General features: G+C 38.2%; 4 protein-coding genes and 1 long non-coding RNA gene across 7 annotated transcripts; 3 read left to right on the forward strand and 2 right to left on the reverse strand.

The window, feature by feature from the left end:
* Window positions 1–1,772: 1,772 nt before the first annotated feature.
* LOC124443866 (drebrin-like protein A) lies at window positions 1,773–5,418 on the reverse strand. Its single transcript, XM_046994408.1, has 12 exons — window positions 5,307–5,418; window positions 5,104–5,159; window positions 4,856–4,968; window positions 4,711–4,785; window positions 4,550–4,631; window positions 4,289–4,347; window positions 4,126–4,203; window positions 3,315–3,401; window positions 3,189–3,253; window positions 2,985–3,117; window positions 2,449–2,917; window positions 1,773–2,357 (listed from the first exon to the last, which is right to left on the reverse strand). The coding sequence occupies exons 1-12, from the start codon at window positions 5,387–5,389 to the stop codon at window positions 2,218–2,220; spliced, it is 1,440 nt and encodes a 479-aa protein (XP_046850364.1). The 5' UTR covers window positions 5,390–5,418; the 3' UTR covers window positions 1,773–2,217.
* Window positions 5,292–9,419, forward strand: LOC124443867. Of its 2 annotated transcripts, none has more exons than XM_046994411.1 (8): window positions 5,292–5,582; window positions 6,267–6,322; window positions 6,455–6,634; window positions 6,751–7,052; window positions 7,236–7,513; window positions 7,609–7,668; window positions 8,333–8,484; window positions 8,824–9,419. In XM_046994411.1, exons 2-8 carry the CDS (start codon window positions 6,311–6,313, stop codon window positions 9,139–9,141), a joined length of 1,302 nt encoding a protein of 433 aa, XP_046850367.1. In that variant the 5' UTR covers window positions 5,292–5,582; window positions 6,267–6,310; the 3' UTR covers window positions 9,142–9,419. The 2 variants fall into 2 exon arrangements, with proteins under 2 accessions (XP_046850367.1, XP_046850366.1); XM_046994410.1 differs by lacking the exon at window positions 5,292–5,582 and adding an exon at window positions 5,716–5,952.
* Window positions 9,417–11,443, forward strand: LOC124443865. Its single transcript, XM_046994407.1, has 2 exons — window positions 9,417–10,640; window positions 10,716–11,443. The coding sequence occupies exons 1-2, from the start codon at window positions 9,442–9,444 to the stop codon at window positions 11,359–11,361; spliced, it is 1,845 nt and encodes a 614-aa protein (XP_046850363.1). The 5' UTR covers window positions 9,417–9,441; the 3' UTR covers window positions 11,362–11,443.
* LOC124443864 (hemicentin-1-like) lies at window positions 11,363–14,811 on the reverse strand. 2 transcript variants are annotated; one of them, XM_046994405.1, is made up of 4 exons: window positions 14,400–14,810; window positions 13,536–13,783; window positions 12,243–13,055; window positions 11,363–12,131 (listed from the first exon to the last, which is right to left on the reverse strand). In XM_046994405.1, exons 1-4 carry the CDS (start codon window positions 14,804–14,806, stop codon window positions 11,551–11,553), a joined length of 2,049 nt encoding a protein of 682 aa, XP_046850361.1. In that variant the 5' UTR covers window positions 14,807–14,810; the 3' UTR covers window positions 11,363–11,550. The 2 variants fall into 2 exon arrangements, with proteins under 2 accessions (XP_046850361.1, XP_046850362.1); XM_046994406.1 differs by lacking the exon at window positions 13,536–13,783 and having other exon boundaries at window positions 14,440–14,811.
* A 940-nt stretch (window positions 14,812–15,751) lies between these two features.
* LOC124444578 lies at window positions 15,752–16,681 on the forward strand. Its single transcript, XR_006947973.1, has 2 exons — window positions 15,752–15,843; window positions 16,163–16,681. It is a non-coding gene; the product is annotated as an uncharacterized LOC124444578 (long non-coding RNA).
* The last annotated feature ends 358 nt before the right edge of the window (window positions 16,682–17,039 follow it).

Genomic DNA, 17,039 nt, shown 5'->3' on the forward strand with positions numbered 1-17,039 from the left:
TTGCACATTATTAAAGCATATTAATTCCACTGAAAAATTTTACGTAATATGCAAACATTTTGCAATTAGTTCACACGTTAACAGCTTTACACGCCATATTTAAATTCTCTAGTGTTAAGAATAATCGGCTAGGTTTGCGATAATCCGAAGAAACGCTTTACGATGAATAGTCTATCGTCAAACCAGAACTTTTCCAGGTTGCCAAAATCTTTCATAAGACAATTTAACACGTCATCTTTACGCGTGAAAAGAGATTTCTCACTCCGGAGTTCTGCCAACAATTTTCAACCAACAGCTATTTTAATTCTCTGTGAAGATTATTCTTTAAGTCGTACGACTGGTGAAGTTATCAAGGTTAAGACTTAAGCGCAAACAAGTGCGAGAATAGTTTTGAAAGAACGCGGAGGTTGTCGTAAGAATTAGTTAAGACGATTTATTTTTGCCTTCATTAAAGAACGATTAACTTCTGAGATTTTATAACTGAGCTGCAGATATATACAGCAAGTATTTAAGATTTCCTTCCAAATGATTGTTTTATGAATACTGTGTTCTGACTGGTACAGTGGAAATCTTTAGAATCTAAAAAGTGACTATGCTTTATTTTACACTAACAAAACTACAAGATCGAGACAATATGAAAATAGAAAAGCACACGGATGCAACTTAAGAGCAAAACGAAGACAACCAACGGTTCGTGGCAAGCCTTAAATGGAAAAATTGTTTCCTGAAATCTCTTGGTACCCCTGTGCTTTCTCGTTGTCTTGTTATTAACCGAGAAAAAAAGATCTCAATCTTATGATACGAATATTTGCATATGGCGTAATTTCCAACGGATATGTTGGTTTTAAAGCAATTGTACTTCAAACAAAATCACCTGTGCATCCTCACGTAATTTATGAATATATGAAACGGAATAACGCAATTTTCGTAGTACTTATAGGTATTATGGCTGTTTTTTGACTTTTGTTTATCTCGATCAATCGTTATCCTAAGACCACGAGTACGCCCAGCGTATCTATTTCTCGAAGGAAGGGGACGGCCCAAGGCTTTAAAATCAACTATGAATTTGCTGAAACAAACTGTGGCAAGCCCTAGTTTCAGAAGAGTTATCATTTTAAAAGTAGTCAATTCAAATTTCTAAACGAGTTTCTAAAGAATGACCACGAGTTTCGACGCAAGATTCATGAAAAATTACTGTTCAGCAAAGAAAAAAGTCGCTTTCCCAAATCATCTTACGTGGGTCGATGAGAGAATGCTGACATTTAACGCCAAAAATAATACTCTATGGAATCCCACATTTCAGTGTTCAACATTCTTCGCCATTTGATTACGTGCGAAGATGAAATCTGTCCTCCTCGTTTTCACAGCTTTTCTTTTGCTCAAAAACAAGGTTAGTGTCATGACACATTTGGTGTTTTCGAGAATCATAATCATAAAATACAGCATTTAATGTAAATGCTTTGAGCCCGGGAGTATCGCTACATGTTTCGCTTTGCCGTCCAAATGATCGTATGATAAAGTAAATGGTTTTAAACCGAGAGTATCGTAACAATTACATGTAATTACAGCATTTATCACTTAGGATATAATTTGATGTAATATCCAAGTTTTACGCCTGAACTAGAAATTCCACAAATTTCATAACAGTTGATTTTATCTTCTACGACTGGCAAAATGATTATGTGAATGTAAGAACATCGCCAAAGCCAGCATCGTCGGTGCTAAATACTAGCGATAAACCGAGATCACAAACAACTTAACACCTAACCAACTACGTTTCTACAGCTTTATTGATAAACAATCATCGACGTTGACAATGCACTAAAACAATTCGTTTTTAAGGCGATTATATACGTGCGTCGTTAAGATCTGTGAGGAAATAGAAGTCTATGCACTTATCAATTTTTCCCAAAAATGAACAATCAAAATCTCGGTATCGTTTTTTATAAAAATAGGTCAACTAGAGAACTTTACGAATCAAGACAATTCTTATTAATTCTGTGTATTGTTTCGTAGCGGAACCATTCATGTTATACATTGAAGACAAACGACAAATTTTTAAGATGGCACGGGCATGCCGAAACCATGTATGCAATAAAAAAAGTGAAAAAAATTGCCGTTTATTTCAAATGTTTGATAATTTGTCTCGAAAAATCTGCGTAAATTAGCTACGTAAAAGATAGCATCGCAAACATTGGTCACTAAATTGGTCAGGACTCATTCCATAAGCTCAACATAGTTGGCGGGGAACAAACCGTAAGAACCATCGGGGGCACGGCCTTGCCACCATCCGGGATCTATCTGAACGATTTCCGTTATGACGTCACCGGGGTCGAATGTTATTTCCGTGTCATCAGCTGGAAGGGTATAAGATATTGTGAGAAAAAGAGGTGAACAGATTCTATTTCTCACCATTTATATCATAATTGTCATGAGAAAGGCAGTTACCTGCTTGATAATCGTACAATGCTTGGGCCTTCATATCACTGGTGTTAGCTTGAGCAATAACATCTGCATTATCATAGACATTGTCATCGTCATAATCGGCAGGATCATACTGTGGTTCAGGCTCTGGCTCATGCTGGGGTTCGGGCTCCGGCTCATATTGAGGATCAGGCTCTGGTTCGTACGGTGGTTCAGGCTCTGGTTCGTATGGTGGTTCAGGCTCTGGTTCGTACGGTGGTTCAGGCTCTGGTTCGTACGGCGGTTCAGGCTCTGGTTCATACGGTGGTTCAGGCTCTGGTTCGTACGGTGGTTCGGGCTCTGGTTCGTACGGTGGTTCGGGCTCTGGTTCGTACGGTGGTTCGGGCTCTGGTTCGTACTGTGGTTCAGGCTCTGGTTCATATTGTTGTTGCTTTTGGGGAACTGGAGGCTGAGGTCTTGCTACTTTACCAGCTCGGATAAGTTCTTCAGCTTCCTATAATGAATTTAATCATCGCCAGTCAAAATTCATGCAATAAATTGTTATGCTTTGGCCTTCGTACCTGTCTTCGACCAGGTGCCGATGAGGATCTCGCCTTCTCTTCTTCATATTCTCTTGTGTAAGCCTCAGCTTTAGCTGCTTCCTTCTCTCTCCTTTCCTGTTCTCTTCTCGCAGCAATCTCTTCTTCTTGTGTCCTAGAAATACATCATAATCATCACTCGGGAGTATTAGGATGTACCAAATTCACAACTTCTCTGAATTGCACCTTCTTTGTTGAATGTTTTTGGACCTTTCTTGGATTTCAACATCTCTTCTCCTTGCTTCATCCAGCTGTAACCAAAAACAATGACAGTGAATGTGGAAAATATAAGATTTTCTCGAGCCCTCATACCTCTCTTTGTTTTCGTTTATTTTCCAATTCTTCCCTCTCCACTGTTTTACGTCTGGTTTCTTCTTCTTGCCTCTTGTTTTCCTCTTTCTAAAAAACAAATCATTGTTATAATTATTACAATATGGTAATACATTTCAACTATCAACATAATTATGACAATAAAAAGAAGCTTTCTTATATGACTAATAATTCATTATAATAATCAATATCACAATCATAACTAGCAAATGTAATCAAAATTATCATCCCAGTTTACAAACACAAAACAAAAGCTCAAAAAGATATGAAATATGAAGCATTCTCCAAGACATTATACCTTGTTGGTAATGTGGAGAGTATGGGGACTACTAGGGGCATTCTATTGATGTATCCATTTGTTAATGTGGAGAGTATGGGGACTACTAGGGCATTCTATTGATGTATCCATTTGTTAATGTGGAGAGTATGGGGACTACTAGGGGCATTCTATTGATGTATCCATTTGTTAATGTGGGAGTAAGGTGACTAGTATATGGGCGTTGTAGTGATGTACGTATCCCATTGTTATTGTGGGTAGTATAAGGACTTGAGAAGTCTGCATGTGTACATGAAACAATAATACAACATAAAGTTTAACCCAATTAGACAATTGATATTATAGAAATGAGATTATGTATATATGTACATAATGCTTGCATAGTTTTTGTTATTGGTCAGAAAACTTCCAGTCTCCTTTAGCTTTTACCAATAACACCTTACACTCACCCAATAAGCTGCAAACAGCACAAAATTCATATTGCTATAAGGAAGTCGATTTGGTGTGGAATCCTACCTCTTGCTGAGACCAAAACTGATTACGTTTATTCATGTCGGTATATTGATGAACATTTGCCTTCTTGTACACCGAACCCTACAAGAAACAGCTGCATAAAGATCATGGAAGTAATTGCACAGATTCTTAGCAAAGATAAAACATATATTTAAAAAATTCATACAACAGCAGTTGGGGCTTCAACAGGTCTGGCCTTCTCTTTGTGGTAGCTGTAGTTTGCTCCTGAACAATGAATTAAAAAAACATCAAAATGTTTGTTCTGACCATGGGGGCTTCCATTCACTTCTGTTTTACATTTCCAGGTGTTCTACATTTGGGATAGACTTTGCTATCCCCTATCAGTATTTATAAATACATATTTCAAGAAATGAGGGGGGTGTAGCGCACTTAATGTGCTCTGTTATTGTGATGTCACTATGCACACCTGAGGAAGCTTTTACTTTTTTGATAATGACATTTTCTTCAACATCATCTTCTGAACGTGCATTAATTACAACATGATGTCCCTAAAGGCAAACACATTCACATCTCTCTGCATAAAACAAATTCATTCACTATAAAACATCAATATCGAACATATTTTACTCGAAAAAATCTCTCCACATCTCGAACATGATTGGCGCAAGTTCCCTTTATGGAAGATGGAACACCTTCACCTTGCTGTGAAGAACGAGATCAAACTCAAAAAAAAAATCAATGCATTGAAATTGTCTGGAATGACAAAACAAACCCAGTTGATGAGAACATATTTTGGTAAATTTGTGTTAGGATCCAAAACTTTCAATCCTGCATACAATATCTTTCCGCTGTTGAATTCATCAGCAAGCTCTTCTAGGCCTCCATCTGAACAGAGATGACCCATTGTAAACAATGGAGTTCAATCAGGAAGTTGATGTAATTAGTTAAGTGAAAGGCCGAAAAATTAAACTTCATGGATAATTAATCGAGACTGATACGAAATAAATGTTAAGCAATCACCTCCAGTTTCGACAACCTTCAATGTGTTGCTTTTCTTGTCGTAACCGAAGACTGCCCTATAACATGACAAGTTCTACTTAGAAAGTTGTTTGACTTGACACACAACACACGAGAAAGTGAATCGAAATAGAAACTTTAACAAGACAAAATTGCAACACAAAATGAAAATCGCGCTGGAATATAAGAACGACGAACACTCTCACCAGTCCGTTTCACATTTGTCATCGAAGATGTCTTGCCAAGCCTTGGAAAGACTCTCGCCGTTCGTTTTCAAGTCTACAGCCATATTGATTTTGGGAATATTGACCAGGATTGTGGATAGTACCCGGGTGTTGTCTTGTGCTACTATTTTTGTGGTATTATCATAGTTCCGGTACCTACTGACCTCCATAGTTTACGTACTGGACTACCACTAAAGACGTGTCTCATGAAAGAATGCAAGAGCTAATTAAAAGATGTCGATTGTTGTCTCATTATTAGTAAGTTTTCTCTCTTTTATTTCATATTTAAAGCTGCCAATGCTCGCTTATTGTTTCAAGTTAAAAAGAACGCCAAACCGATCGAGCCTTAAAAAGTAGAGAGCCTTTCGGCACATGGCACTTGAACTGAAATTGAATAAAATTGAACACACTCACTCATATTACCCGGAAAAGCTCGACAATTCTCGTGAGTTTCTTGCAAAAAAACACAATGGAAGGCAATATGTTAATAAGCACGCGCTTATATGTATTTTATGTACATAAATGATATGCTAATAAGATCGAGGGCTTTGAGTTGATCATTGCCGAATGATAGTCGCTATTTCACTATATTATTGTCAAGTTTTTGGCGAATAAAGCACCTATTCAAGTGAGTTATTGCTGTGGTATGATGATATCAATGAGTAATCGTGAGATTCATAAATTGAACGAGCGAAAACGATATGTTTTAGTTAGTTTTGAGATGTATTAATGTGATACACTAAACACAAATATCATTAGTACACCACATAATGGACTTTACAGATTCGGAATAAGCGGCAATACTTGAAACGATTAATTTCTAATTGAAATCAATTTTGATATCGTATGGCAGTATGTGCTTGTGGAGTAAGATGCTTTACTACTGTTGTCATAGAGCGGGAAGCACAGCTGTTATTTTCAAACTTTGTTGTTTACATCTAGTCAAAATGTCGAAGAACTTCGTTTTGGCCAAGTAGTGCACATACATGTCTGACCAGGTAACCAATACTCTTTATTGAAGGTTTAAATATTCTTTTGTTACGTTAATCATGCCAACGACAGACTGACAAAATCAATTCGTTTACTCGTGTTTTTACATTAAAGACTTAAAGTAGTATGTTTCTATATAGGGATCAGTAAGTCCGTCACGTCTACCGTCTAGAATATCAACCGAATCCCCGACAAACCCCTCTCAATCCCCGAATGTTCTCCTGTATGAACGAGTGAGGTTGCAAAGTTTTCAAAGTTTCCTTCATGGAACTGTTGGAAAACATCCTCGGGTATTACTGGAGGATCTACTGAAAGCAGAAGTGAGTCGTAGACAGACAACTGTCATTCTCGTAATTGTCATCCTGACGGATGGAAACACGAAAAAATATCATTCATCTGTCTGTAAAATCATCGTTCCGACTTATTTCCCTTTCAGGTTTTATCATCGAAACTGGTTTTGGCGATTGAAGACCTTGTGAATAGCTTGCTTAACATGCTGGACAAACGGAAACACGTCACGGAGGATTATGGGATGTCTAGCACGACAGAAGACGAGTCCATAAGAAGTTTTCGCAGTGCTTTGAGAAACAGCGTTAACGCGTTGGAAGGTATCACCAATTTGAAGATATCGGAAGAGATGAAACACACGATGAGTTCAAAGACATCGGAACACTCCTTGTCGATGACGCAGGATAATCAAGAGCTAAACGTGGAAAATTACAGCAAAGAGAACCACAGGTGGGATGGATCGATTTCTCACCATTAAAATTTTACAGAGCAATGAAATGTACGTTGCTCTGACAAGTTTTTACTTAAAGACCATTGATGATTTCATCGCTCTATAAAATGACCATTCTTACTTACATAGCAAGGAAGGTTTCACTTTCTCATTTCAAAGATGACGATTTTTAACAATTACAGAGCAATGAAGATTTCGTTGCACAGCAGCGAGAGCACGACACCTGGAAACGAGAAATCGTCGTCTCTCTCGACGAGAGGTTTCAACAGCACGTCATCTTCGGATCATACGTCAGGCGAACACGCCACCGTGAGTGGCGGCGAGGAATCACGTGGCTTAGAAGATGTTTCACGTTTACATGACGCTGTATTGAAGTTGCGTGACGAAATCGAAGATTTGGAAAGACAACAAGAAGCTCAATTCATTATGTTTGCGAGTAAGATTATGGACACGAAACAAGGTAGAATATGATGAAGCAGACAAATGGGATGACCGTCATTTTGCGTATGATAATCATGATGACGTAATCTTAATAACGCAACACTTAATATTTAGATCACGGGCTCAATGTTCGCCAAATTCTTGAGAAAATAGTACAAAAGCTTTCACCGCAAGGTAATTCCCACATATTCACATCGTTCACAATGTAGCTCCTATCATTGTCTTGCAGAATTAGAATTCTACAGTTAGGAAGTGCTGTATAACTTATTTTACCAGGGGGGCTACTTTAAAGAGGGTGAAGCCATGAGATCATTAAAGATGTGTCGTAGTCGTATGACGTCATAGATGTTCACTGCGTTCAACTCTTGGTTCAACTGAACTGAACTGACTGTCAGATGATACATATTTTATATTTAATTTTATTGCATGGACTTATGATTTTAATTTATTTGACTTGTGTCGCAAGGGTCACAAGTTAAATAAATTAAATATTTTATTAGCTATTATGTGTATACCCTCTTCAAATAAAGATCTTTCCTTACCTTATCTTACCTTACCTTACCTTACCTAACCTCACCTTACCTTACCTTACCTAACCTCACCTTACCTAACCTAATCTCATGAAGAAAGTCTTTTTAGTCATAAACCAATATGAATAAAACCTTTATGTTTGGAAGAGGCACACTGTCATACCACTCTGTACTTGACCGGGCTCGGCAGATTAAAAATTTTAAACTGCGATAAATAAATTATCAACTTCTAAAGTTCCCCAAATGCCCGCCCCTCCCCCCGTCCCGCTTCTACAAACATGGCTGTTTGCATCTTTTTCATTATTTAGATCAAAATTGGACATTTCAAGCGCGTCTCAACGAAGGGGATATGGAGCAATTATTCTATTTTGTTTTGCTTCAAAAGACTTTAAAATCCTGTCTCGTTGTTATGAACTCGATTACACTTCCAGAATTACATGATTTAAATATTGACGCTGAGGTATAAAGCTTTTTAACCTTTCTGGAAACTTTGGGGAAAATACTCACCATCTTAGATGGCAAGCTCTTTTTGTAACAGACAGTCAGTAGGGGAGGGGGAAGGAGAGAGGCGGGGCAGGCTGCAGCCCCCAATTTTAGGAACACATCTCTTCATCTCTTTCTCCAAAATCCTTTGAAAGATGGTCGCAAAGCCCTCTTTCATCTTCGAAAGTTGCTTCCGATAGGCCAGTACAAAAATGTAGCTTAGCACGTATCTTTTCTTTAACTGTGGAAAAATGTTTTTGTTGAAGAACTATCCATGTACATTTTCACGGTGTGCTGATGGCTTTGTTTATTGCAGACCGACAACGACAAACACGACGGAAAAATCCAGTTGTGTAGTATGTGTGAACGTGGCTTCATTGCGAAGGAATCTGGTAAATGCGCAGCGGACGAAACGCTTCTCAAAACAAGCAAGCAGCCATTCAATTTCAACAGTTCCGACAGCAATGACGAGCAGCAAAATAGTTCGGCGAAAACTAGTCTGAAAAGGCCGAACGAATTCGACGATGAACAAAAACACAAAAAAAGACGAAAGAGCTATCTTCTTTCTTGTTTTGCCGGAAAGTGGATGAGAAAGAGACGCTCTAAGAAATTGCGGCTAAATTCTCAAAAATGATTGTAATAAATGTTAGTGATTGTATTTTCCCATCGTTTTGATCATTTCCCATCACTATTTGATCATACAAAGTAATAAATATTTAGTTTGAAGTGCATGTGGAAGATATTTTGAATAGAAAATGTTGAAAAAATATCTATAGCTAGCAAAAAGACAGCGCTTGCTATGTTGCTATGGTGATTGCACAAAGCGCCAAGAATAATTTAAAATTTCATCACCATAGTAACGACAAACAGAAATATTGATTGACAAGTGAAAATAAAAAAAAACAGTTCAAAGCGCATCATTTCTTTTCACTTCATGGCAAGCACAGAAAATTTTACCATGAAACACGAGGAATTATATGCAGGCCACACACGTGTACCTTACGATATGAAAAATAGTCCGATTAAACTTTTGAAGAAATCATCAGATGAAGAGTTTCGTATCATTGAAGAAGCACTTCGGCAAAAGACTTCGCCCTCAGTTAATTCATTTAAGATGGCGAAAGGAAAGGAGATAGACAAAGCAAATGAAACAAAGACGATTGGCCAACGAAATGAAGATGTTTCAACTAATAAATTGTGTTTCACCGAGCAATTGGTGAGCTCGTCAAAGTCTATGCGAATTAGCCTCTGCGAGTCCAAAGCGTTTAGGCATAATCGTACGCCTGAGAAAGAGGAGTCTTTGCATCCTTTGGACTCAGTAAATAGATCACAATGTGATCCTCTATCAAATAACGACAAGGGATGCCATGAAAAGACTCCATCGTGTCCAACATCGGAATCAACGAAAAGTCGCGATGCATCTCCAAATTTAAACAAAACAAAAACACTGTTCTCTTCCACGTCCGGCCTCAAAATATTATCATTTTTATCGACAAAATCACGTAGCACAACCCAGAAACTAATCACACCTAGTCAATGTGCCGAAATATCAAAATTACTCGAGAAGAAAGGATGTACGAAGTCTGTGAAAAAACCCAATGGCAAAAATGTCTACGTATCGACAATGGCAAGAGAATCGACATCAGTTTGTGAAGATAATGCATTGACATCACAAAGCACTAGTAAAGGGACCCTATCTACTTGTGATCATTCGTCAACTTCACCGGCAAAGGAAAAATTTTGTGCGAAAGATTTAGTCCCGTCGAACTCTATTTGTACTGTGTCATTTTCTTCACCAAGCCTACGGCGGTTACCCTCAGATCACTGTAGCTTAAAAATTACACCACCACCACCACAAGCGTGTATGGTAAGCAGTAAAATACCCACGTGTAGACTACCACACACGCCACCATTGAAAGAAAACGAGTCACCACAGTCGCCGCAGAGCGAGCCCATTATGAGAACTTGGATTCCTCCAATGGATGACCCGATGAGTCAAACGTTTCTCAGAATGCCATTCACCTATCAGAGTTTGCAATTTCAACGCAACCACGACAATCAACGTCACGTGAAGAGACCCATGAACGCTTTCATGGTGTGGGCAAAGAAAAACAGGGCGAATATCGCTAAAAGGTAATTTGAACGTAAGTCGTCGTAGAATCTCCGATCAGTTTTGAAATAATTCTGGTATTTGTTTTATTCCTCAAGGTTTCCAAATGCCAGCAACGCTGAGATCAGTGTGCGGTTAGGTCATATATGGAACCAGTTGCCCAGCAGCGATCAAAAACCTTACTTTGATGAAGCGAATCAACTGAAAGAGAAGCATCGCCATGAAAATCCTAACTGGGTTTATCAACCAAGACAAGGCAGAAAATGCAGGAAAGCGCTCTTCACGTCCGCCTCCACGTCATCAACACATCAGCCAATGATATTGAAAAGAGGTGAACGACCGATCTATTCGCGAAGCACACCGAATTCGCCGACAGTAAAGCGACCGCTATGGACCGTGAATGACGCAGAACTGTCCGAGGAGGAGCTGCAAACGAGGATCGTCGAAGATCTTTTGGAGGAAGAAAAAGAGGAGAACACAGGTAACCCAACTATGGATAAATACATCGATGAATGGCTGAGCCCAAAGAAAACGAAACGCGATCACAGAATTTGTTTAATGAATGACGCGATGCTACCGTCAGCCATTCAAGACGATGACGAACAAAATATTCTAGAAGAAGAGATGCATTATGATGGCAAAGACTTTGAAAACTATATCAAAGAATTGAAACACGGGCAGAATGATTTCACAAGGTTTGATCAAAACATGGGTAGTCTGTTCGAAGAAGAAGATGACCTCTAACTTATTTTTAATTGTAGAATTGTGAAAATAAAGTGTGTCGTAGATTATTTATCAGATTTTAAAAAATTACAATGCAACTTTACTCCGTGTATTGCTTATTTATACCGAATCTCTCAAACCCACGTGGATTATACAATATTTCTACTGCTACTTTGATGGTTATATCACGAATATTTTTCATTCCATTTGTCATTCAACAACCAGCAATGGTACGGACATCTTTGCTACTGAACCTGAACTTCTTCCTGTCACAGACACTACGACTGTCATAGTCATACCTGGGGTGGCTTTCGGTTTTCCTCGGAACGTGACGACGAACGATGTCTTCCGACCTTTACGTACGAGTCCGAATTTTCTGGACTGTCTTTCGACTGTTCCCAAGTTTCCAAACGATTTAAAATCAACGACCTCATTGTTTCCAAAGTTCTCAATCGAGAAAATTAAATAAGTTGTGCTTTCGTGTTTCAATGTGAAATCATTTCTTGCGTACAATACTTTCACTATCAATGTTTCTGCTTTAACTGGTGTTTTAGAAATGCGCTCGAATGAATTGCCTTTCTTTGTGAGACCTTTCAATTGGATTTTGAAAATTTGATTTGGTGGATGGAATTTGAACAAATGTCTAATCCCTTTGCTATCTTTAGCGGACAATGACGTTGGTCTTGTGCTTGTGATGACGTCACCATACAACGTCACAAGTTCCGCGGCCAAACTGCTCTTGTTGACATGAGAGATTCCTCTAACATTTAAAATTGCTTCATTCTGAACACCTGACAATATGGAGGATTATGAATTCATAGATGATCTAAACTTGACAAGCATAAAGAAAAGCAAATTCACACAACACCGACGCAATTTACAATAAAGATTTTCACTCTCACCTAATATAGGAGATGATATTGAGATTGTGAACTTCCCTACACGACGAGAGGTCGTTCGTACAAAATAAACTTCGAAGTCAATATTATCTGTACTCACTCCCTTCACTGAAACATCATAGTTCACGTCCGTAGTCGATTGTATTCCTAAATTCCATATTCCCACAATCGGATTTGAGATTTGATGAATTCTTCCTTGGTTTAAACTGTTAGTCGTGACGCCCGCGAGCGATCCTGTGGGAGAGGTCAGCGATACATTCCATGAGCTGCCGTTACCATAAGCCTGATCAGTGGTTATCAAAATGACCATTGTGTCGACAGAATCATCCACAGTGATGGTGTAAGTATTACTTTGCTTGGACGAACTTCTCTTTTTGCGTTTTTTGTTTCCATAGCTAGCCATGTCAGTTGTCCCGCCAAGCAAAGTAGAAGTAAAATCCGCCAATTTCTCTAATTCTTTCCTATTATTCAATACAAAAACATGACCGTTTGTCTCTTTAGCTACTTTATGAAAGGGCGTAATGTCAGATCTCGTGGAACATCCCGAGTTTTCCACATAGAAGAAAACAACGACACATTCACAATCTTGGGCGATTGCCGATAAGTGCATAATATTTTGGTTGCTCGCGTCTTTAGCACCAGCGTCAGTAAACACGTAAAGTGGAGAGCCATCTTGAGGATTATGATCGATTGCATTTCTCATACCTGCGAACGTCAACTCGAGACAATCTCCACCATCTCGAGGTTTTAATGAGGATATCGCTTTGAGAAATTTGTCTTCTTGAGTTTCATCGTAGTATGAGACTGGACCAGTGCCTAAAACATACATACATATAACAGCACGTTAGTAAAATCAGTTCTCAGGCTTTTTGGTCCTTTGAGTTTTGAATGGTTTTCTTCATGTTACCATAGGGCAATCCTTGGGGGGGGGGGAGGGTTGAACTATCATTACCATGTCAAGATTAAATGAGTTCAAATACTTCCCTCAGTGGTTTTGAAGTATTGGTGTTCTGGTTTTATTGGTTCATGTATAAATTGGTGTTTTAAGGATGAGATACTACACAAAATATGTTTTATTGAGCCTGAAAACTGACATCATAGTAATTGGCATTCATGTACTTTAATGTGTAATAAACGACCACAACAAGCGAGTTAATTAATGTTGATGTCTTAATTACGAGGAAAATTCTTTAATGAGTTTTTGAGAACATCTACTTGAGAATACACACGCAAAATACATTAGCAACTTAGCAAGCAATCCAACCAATGGATGACAATGTTTTAGTATGTGTTTACCAGGATCATCAAAAGGCGACAAGATATAATCCACTGGTACTGTTCGATTTGCTGTCACAATAGCTGTGGCCATATTCTTTGCAGCGTTAATTATTTTGCTCATGCTTCCTGTGTTATCGATGGCAAACATCAGTGTAACATGACCTTTTATGACCAGCAGTTTACTGAAAGCGTACTCGCCAATTTTTTTCTTCAAGTTGGCGAGAAAGCTCTTACTTGACATCTTGGGACTTCTCTTACCTCGTCTCCTGTTGTCAAGCAAAAAACCGCCCTGACTTCAATAAACATTCTAGATCGAGTAGCGGGGAAAGAAAGTCGAGAAAAATTGCAACAATAAAAAACACAAGCTAATCAATGTAGTAGACACTAAACGACCCCGGAAGAAGAAAGGGCTAATTTCTAAATGATAATTGCAATGAAAGACAATCTATGTACAGTTGCTGAAAGTGGCTAAAACGCAAGAAAACACGACAAAATTCTTATTGTATATCTAGAATTACTTTTAACTTGACTCTGAAAATGACCGCCGTTAAGAATGTCGAAACGACAGCCAACACCATTACACCAACATCAATAGTTCTGCTCAGGAGGCCTTGCACCAACCTTTACAAGCTTGCAAACTTGTAAAAACACTCCCACCTCATCCTTTCTTGGCCTGTTCAATTTATTTTCGAAGATGGAGAGGAAACAAGAAGTTTGGAAGTAACGATAAGCACGAATAAGAAAGAAAACATTTATCAACAACAAGTTAACTTATGCGAGGAAGATTTGAACTGTGTTAGGATCGTGTTGAAAGATTGTAGTCTAGATATGTTAATTTGCAATCGAAAGTAGTAAGCGAAACCCAATAACGGAAGTTTTTACCTTTTTTCTTGCAGTTTTTTAATTGTATACATTGCCTCACCGATTGCCTTGCGAGCGAAACGATAACTTCTTCTGGAAACGGCCGTCTTAATCAACTTCAGCAATTTTCCCAATCTCTTTTCGTTGTGTCGAACCAGTCCGTTCAGTTGAGCATTGGCCAATGCCCTCTCGATGTCTTTCATAGCTATTGCAAATTTATTAAAGTTAAGTTTTGCTACTTTCTTTTCTCCCTCTTTGTGCACAGGATCATAAAACGATATTATCGCATCGCGGGCGTCATCCATTGAACCATAAAGATCGAACGTGCAAGACACGAACACCGTTCTGAGGAGTATTAAGAAAGCTGAGAAACCTTTCATTGTTGTGGAATCTAGGAAAACACGGTTCTCTAACTGTTTATGTAACATACGAAACCACTGTAATGACGTCATTGACTGCTTGATGATTGATTCAATACAATTTCAATAGACTTCATATCATATCATAAAAAATCGCTGTAGGTAGCCTCAGTTTTGAGCCATATGACGACAGCTGGATGCTGTATTGTCTATCACGAGTTACTGTTGATTAAATGACAAGAATCATGTCAACATTTTTCACATCCCACATAGCGTTGCAACGAGTACAAGAACAAACACAAGATATGGTAGCCAGTACAAGCTTGCTACTCTTTGTTCTCGTCAACTGATTATTTTGAAGTGCACAAGATTTACAAAAATAATCGATCGTGTTTGAAAAAACCTGGCTGGTTCGAATTGTTGATTTTTGATACGACGTTTTGGTGAGGAAACAAATTGAATCATAGAAATGGCTGTGGTCATGTTTAGAAGAAAGGACAGAAAAGGTAAAGTGGGCTTATACTGTAAATATTTATTTGTGACAAAAAAAAAGAAAAGTATATCCTACCAGCACCAGTGAACAATTTTTTTTCTATGCGTGTAAGTTTCTAAAAAGATATCTCACGATGCCATTAATAAACACACATAATTATTTCCCCCCCAAAAAGTTATATTTTATTAAATGAAGTGCCATTTACAATGTATCACTTTCTTAACCATGCTATAAATTATTATTCCATCTTAGCACGGTTTGATGTGATTTGCATGTCCCACGTCACTGGACTCCTGTTGTTCGACGAATCACGTGACCATTTTTGAGCAATTAGCGAATTACCAAATTTGTCCTTGGGGCTTTCCGCGCCATGTTTCAAAAGACGTCTTGTTGTCTGTTCACAAAGTTTATATCAGAAGTATTATGTTAAATATTGCATTATATGCTGAATTAGTAAGATTTAAAACATTTCATGAGTATAAATTGTGTAACACACGACTATTTACTTTGAGATTAATGGTAAAAGTCGTTCACGAATTCAGCAAAGATGTTGACGAACGTCGAAGACTTCAAATGGCTTACATCACCACCACTTCAGACTCTTTAACACAAGGTAGGATGGTTTTTAATTAATATTAACTGTTTATTCATCAGAGAGTTAAAGCTTGACCATTTCCTAAAAATACTTCGAAATATATTTGTATTATATTGCATGTAATGAAGATCTGGCCGACCTGACCTGATTTCATCTAACCTGACTTGACTTGACCTGACCTGACCTGACCTGACCTGACTTGACTTGACCTGACCTGACCTGACCTGACCTGACTTGACCTGACCTGACCTGACCTGACTTGACCTGACCTGGGCCGTTTAGAGCTTAATAACATTCGGTTCACGCAGAGCTTTGTAATAAAGTTGAAAATTTACAGTTTCTAGAGGCTACTGTAAAATATATTGTCAAGAAAGAAGAAATGCAGTCGTGTGTGTACTTGACCATATCTAACCAAATATTCACGGCATTCCTACGCCAAAATGGTCAACATCTATCCTACGAATGGCTTTGTAATAAAGTCGAAAATTTACAGTTTCTATCTGCGTCTTGGTGTGAGTGATACATTGTATTCTCAGCACGTAATGTACAGCTGCTGAAACAAATATGTACCGGCTAACCTTGGTGAAATACTGTACAGATACCAAAATTATGTCGACATGCTTTCTTCGACGTCTCACGAAAGAATAGATCTCGTGGTGAGAAACTATATTAATGTATTGCTGTCGTGGGACTAGACTAGCCGCTAAAAGAAATCTGCATTGCTGAGCCGTAGGAAAACGTGCTGCTTTTGAAAGACTTACTTGTCTCTATCTTTTTCAAAAGAAGACATTAGTAACTATAGATGTTTTGCTAATGTATTGCCAAACTAACATTAAAATAAATGTATTTATTTGTACTACTTTTTCACTCTTTATATCAACATTCGACTACGAATATGATTTTTGGTTTGTTGCTTTATCTTTAGCTGGAAGTGTTCTGCTATAATTTTGATTCGAGACCTTCAATGGTCTATTTTTTTGCATTAAACACTTCAAGGTAGGAGTGGTACTTTAAAATGACCAGGTGTCTTCAACGAACTCTCTGGTCCAGTGGATAGGTACAATCTTTCGAGGTTGAGAGTGGAGGTTCGAACCCTGTCTAGAATAAGATGTTGTTAAGGCTCTTTTCCACTCATCGCAAAATGCTCTCGCTTCGAGGTTGCGAGTCTGTTCGCACGATCAAAAATTTTTGTTCAATTAATTTAACTATGCTGC

Source organism: Xenia sp. Carnegie-2017, unplaced genomic scaffold, assembly GCF_021976095.1.
Source record: "Xenia sp. Carnegie-2017 unplaced genomic scaffold, XeniaSp_v1 HiC_scaffold_21, whole genome shotgun sequence".
NCBI lineage: Eukaryota > Metazoa > Cnidaria > Anthozoa > Malacalcyonacea > Xeniidae > Xenia > Xenia sp. Carnegie-2017.

What these genes read in the sequence shown, in the direction of transcription:
- LOC124443866 (XM_046994408.1), bottom strand. Translation starts at nt 5,389, where the DNA reads ATGGCTGTAGACTTGAAAACGAACGGCGAGAGTCTTTCCAAGGCTTGG. An exon ending in AATATGTTCTCATCAACTGG is followed by an intron (nt 4,786 to 4,855) that starts GTTTGTTTTGTC and finishes CGTTCTTCACAG; the next exon opens with CAAGGTGAAGGTGTTCCATC. An exon ending in TTGAAGCCCCAACTGCTGTT is followed by an intron (nt 4,204 to 4,288) that starts GTATGAATTTTT and finishes TGTTTCTTGTAG; the next exon opens with GGTTCGGTGTACAAGAAGGC.
- LOC124443867 (XM_046994411.1), top strand. An exon ending in AGGATCTACTGAAAGCAGAA is followed by an intron (nt 6,635 to 6,750) that starts GTGAGTCGTAGA and finishes TTTCCCTTTCAG; the next exon opens with GTTTTATCATCGAAACTGGT. An exon ending in TACAGCAAAGAGAACCACAG is followed by an intron (nt 7,053 to 7,235) that starts GTGGGATGGATC and finishes TAACAATTACAG; the next exon opens with AGCAATGAAGATTTCGTTGC.
- LOC124443865 (XM_046994407.1), top strand. Translation starts at nt 9,442, where the DNA reads ATGGCAAGCACAGAAAATTTTACCATGAAACACGAGGAATTATATGCA. An exon ending in AGGGCGAATATCGCTAAAAG is followed by an intron (nt 10,641 to 10,715) that starts GTAATTTGAACG and finishes TTATTCCTCAAG; the next exon opens with GTTTCCAAATGCCAGCAACG.
- LOC124443864 (XM_046994405.1), bottom strand. Translation starts at nt 14,806, where the DNA reads ATGTTACATAAACAGTTAGAGAACCGTGTTTTCCTAGATTCCACAACA. An exon ending in AAAAAACTGCAAGAAAAAAG is followed by an intron (nt 13,784 to 14,399) that starts GTAAAAACTTCC and finishes GCTTGACAACAG; the next exon opens with GAGACGAGGTAAGAGAAGTC. An exon ending in AATATCATCTCCTATATTAG is followed by an intron (nt 12,132 to 12,242) that starts GTGAGAGTGAAA and finishes CCATATTGTCAG; the next exon opens with GTGTTCAGAATGAAGCAATT.